The sequence below is a fragment of the Acanthisitta chloris genome, unplaced genomic scaffold (assembly GCF_000695815.1).
Source record: "Acanthisitta chloris isolate BGI_N310 unplaced genomic scaffold, ASM69581v1 scaffold24162, whole genome shotgun sequence".
NCBI lineage: Eukaryota > Metazoa > Chordata > Aves > Passeriformes > Acanthisittidae > Acanthisitta > Acanthisitta chloris.
In genome coordinates, this window is record NW_008660218.1 from 17,407 (window position 1) to 21,527 (window position 4,121).

General features: G+C 46.9%; 1 protein-coding gene across 1 annotated transcript; it reads right to left on the bottom strand.

Annotated features, from left to right (window-relative positions):
• Window positions 1–218: 218 nt before the first annotated feature.
• Window positions 219–3,477, bottom strand: LOC103797528 (cytoplasmic FMR1-interacting protein 1-like; the record flags this gene model as incomplete). Its single annotated transcript, XM_009069747.1, has 4 exons — window positions 219–383; window positions 948–1,095; window positions 1,803–2,041; window positions 3,383–3,477. Coding segments are annotated over 4 exons (647 nt in total), but the record flags the coding sequence as incomplete, so codon positions are not given.
• Window positions 3,478–4,121: the final 644 nt, after the last annotated feature.

Below are 4,121 nucleotides of genomic sequence, written 5' to 3' on the forward strand. Positions count from 1 at the left end.
GGCTTATAATCAAAGTGTATAAAATTTTAGTCTAGAAAAATAAGAATGGATTGTATACAGTTCCTGTGCTTGGGAGACTGGAGAGGACAGTGCAGCACTCAGCTGGCCCAGGCCCAGTGGGGAGTGCAGATGGAGTATTCCCTGGGACTGCTGGGGAGGGTTTGGTGTCTCGCTGTCCTCTCCCAGCTGCAGCCCAGCCCAGGGGCAGTGGGGGAGGCCTAGCTGCTGGCCAGGGACTGGTGAATGGGGGGCTGGAAGCAGCGCACGTGTTCCACGGGGGTGCTCTCCCCATCTCCAGACTTCAGGTACTTGTCCAGAATAGCAATTATTTCATCATTCAGGATCTGGAACTTGCGAATTCTCTCAACCATTTTCTTCAAAGGCTGCAAACATCAAAAAAACCCAACCAGTCACACAGGAATTAACTTTGGAGATGAAAAGCCTTAGACAGAAAACCACACACAGGAATTAACTTCGGAGATGAAAAGCCTTAGACAGAAAACCAGCAAATGCTGTAAAGTTCACCTCTCCCACAATGCTACAAATGTTTCCCTTCCACTGCTAAGCCAGTGCAAACCCAAGGTATGCTCTGGGTTTCTGACAGAGCTGCTTTGGTACTCAGGAGTTCCATTTACAGCAGCCTTGTCATTATCTGAGTGCACATACATGAAATGGAAGGCGTTAAAATCTCATCTGTTCAGGACATTGGGATTCTAACTTGACCAGTCTTCAAACTCCAGTATTAATGCCTTAATCTTTTGTCCCTAAGACTCCTGGTGCCCTCATTTTCAGCAATGTGCCCTAAAAAGCCATCACTACATCTACACTGAGCACCAACAGCTCTAGGTCACTGGTTTATTACTGGTTAGTAAGTAATAGCAATTAGCAAGTAATAATAAACAGTCCTCATTACTGCAGCAAACAGAGAGCAGCTGCCTCCAACTCACCACGTTCTTTATGACCTCGTCCTTGCCGTCGTGTTTCTGCACCTTCAGCAGGTGGTAGCAGAAGTCCAGGACGTCGAAGCGACGCTGCTGCCCCAGGAGCACGATGATCATACAGCCAGCCCAGTGCAGCCCATCCCCAAAGCACTGCCTGCAGGGGAGACACCACAGCACCTTCACCCCAGTGCTCACGAGCACAGCACACACGAGAAACCAGCCACTAAATAATAAATGAGGCATTAAACAAGAAAGCAAAAGCTCTGGTATAGCCATTCTCTTTCCAGATATCACAAGCAACTCAAATGGATGCTTAGCAAAAAAAAAGTGTCCCCCTCAATTTTCCATAGCATAGGGATGCTGTCAAAGGAAACAAAGTGGGAATTCAACCCCACTCTGCCCCTCTGGGCTGCAGGCAAACAGCCCATGCTGTTTTCTAACTGCTCAGTGAAAAGCATGTTACAGCTCAACAGTTTTTCAAAACAAGGATGTTCTCAAAAAAACAAAACCAAGAACAAACAACAGTTCCTGGTTAACTCGTGGTAATTACGTTACATTCCAAGTGCTCATTCTTGCTCTTAATTTAGAGAAGAAATACTTGCTAGAAATAGATGCACAGATGTTCTGCTCTTTCATTAAGCTGAGCTCCTGTTGGGGTTTGACCCCTACTGAAAAGCTCGTGCAGGGGCTGTTTGTCACGGGACCATCCCTTATACTGAAAATAGAGTTATTTTCACTGCAGACACAATGGTGTCTGTTCATGGACAGAGTCCCTCCCGGGGCTGGCAGCTCTGCCCTGAGCCCTGCAGACAGACAGACAGACACCTCCCCTGGCAGGGAGGGGCAAAGGGCAGCACGTACTCCACGGTGAACTCGTGTGTGCCCACGGGGATGCAGTAGACGAACTGCATCGCGCTCCAGAGCCGATGGAACTCCACACACTCGTCCACGTGCATCACCCCATTGCTGGGCAGGGGCCCACGCCAGATGGGATCGTCCAGGAACGAGCGGATCCTGCTCAGGATGACCTCAAACATGGACAGGCCACAGCACAGACGTTCCTTGGTCAGCAGGTCTCCTTCCCGGGCGATGGCTATTTGCTAAGGACACGGAAACAAAGTGCAAAACCCTGCTGAGAGCCACTAGACTGCAAGACTTTAGTTTAACAAAATAAACACAGCTCATTCTGCAGCTTCTCTTGGTTTATTCTAGGAGAAATAACTCCTGACGAAGTCAGGCCAGACACTGCTAACCCAGGGCTCAGAGGAGTGGAAAAAACAGCCAGAGAAAAATTGTGAAAGCCTTTTCAAGCAGACAGGCTTGAAAAGTGACACTACCTGCAGTAATGCTAGTCCTGGACCTGTCTCTGCAAGGTTTAAAGAATTCTTTGTCTGAATGGAGGCAGAAAGCAAAACCAAAGAGTTCAGTGCTCTGTTGCCAGTACAAGCAGAAACTCCCTCCTGTGCTCTCCTGCACACCCTGACTGCTGCTGTCAGGGGTGGGACAGCTCCAAAGGGAGCACAAACAGGCCCTGTCAAAACCCACAGGAGGCAACTCTGTCAGAGCTCGTCCCAGGCTGTGCTGTCACACACAGCTCTCCCCCACCCACCTCCAGCACCTGGGAGGACCAAACAGTCTGAGCAGCCACTTCAGAGCACTCTGCTCTTAGTCCTACTACCACATCTCAACCTGCCACCTGCTAAGGTTAGCAGGGAATCACTGCACCTCCCACACTGAACCAATGCTGAGGCTGCAAAGGCACTTCAAGAATGTTCTCTTTGGTCACTGTTTCCAGGAGAGCTCAACTCAAATGGCAGTTCATTTCTCAGGAGTTTCTAAATGACTGGCTGAAAGAGTAGTAAGACGTTTTAAACATTTAACTTTAGGGGAAGTTTAGGTTAGATATTAGGAAAAGTTTTCCCTGTTCTGGTGGTGAGACCCTGTCCCAGGGTGCCCAGGGAGGCTGTGGCTGCCCCAACCCTGGCAGTGTTCACAGCCAGGTTGGATGAGCCTTGAGCAACCTGCTCTGCTGGGAGGTGTCCCTGCCCAGGGCAGGGGTTGGGGCTGGGTGGTCTGTAAGGTCCATTCCAACCCTTAAATTTTATGATTCTAAAAATATAGATAGATGTGCACGAGAAAACTGATTGATTTTGGTGACATTTGCACGAGGAGCTCCCAGGATGGACCTTCTGCTGGGAGGGTTTCACATAGCAACATACATCCAACTAACATTTTCCCCCCAAACATGTCACCTCCATCCCAGTCTCAAATGGTTTAAACTTTTGAGCTTCAACAGCTGTACCAAATTCATGGATCTAAACAAAACTCCTGTTGTGTGAACAAGCTGGACGTGCAGGTTGAAGTTCTGACAGAGCTACCAGGACAGACTTTCTGGTGCTCAGCAATTTCTTGAGTTGCCTCTGATGCAAATGAGAGATTACCTGGGGTGTGCCAAGTCTTTCAATCAGAGGAACCAAATGTAGGGAAGCATATTTTGATTCCAGTCTCTTCATTTTAGCATCAAGTCTTTCACCCTCTGAAAGAAAAAAACCCAAAAGAGAGCACTGATAAATTGCAATTAACCAAGAAAATTCTTATTTTCACACAATCTTTATTCAGTGATGAAGAAAACTGTGTGTTACTTTCATAGGTAACTTCAGTTCTAAATATCTAGTTAATCCCCAATGTGCTTTTAGAAAAATATATATTTATATTTTAAAAAGTTACATTGCATGTGCAAACAGAAGGATTTGTTGTAGAATACATTTAATTAATTCAAGAAAGAATTTAAGACTTTATTATGCTGCTGCTATAACGTATTTGACCCTCACTTATACTAAGACAACTGAACTGTCCTTGTGCATAAAATGCTTGTCTCTAGCAGACAGAGGAATAATGAGGATGGAATCTTGTGTACAGCAAGGCTTAAAAAGGCAGCTGGCACCCCCTGACACTGGCAAGTGGGAAATGGTCATCAGCAAACGGGAAAATACTGTTTGCAATGGTCTGGTTAGTTTTACACAGAGATGTAAGTAGCTACTGTGAGCCTGGAAATATTCTCGAAGATTTCTAGCTGAGGGGATTTCTCCAAGCAGAATAACTCAGCTGCTCCAGCAGCAGGAAATGGAGAAGAAAGAAGACAGAGGAACAACACAGAGAGGAGGAGAGCAGGGGCAGAGA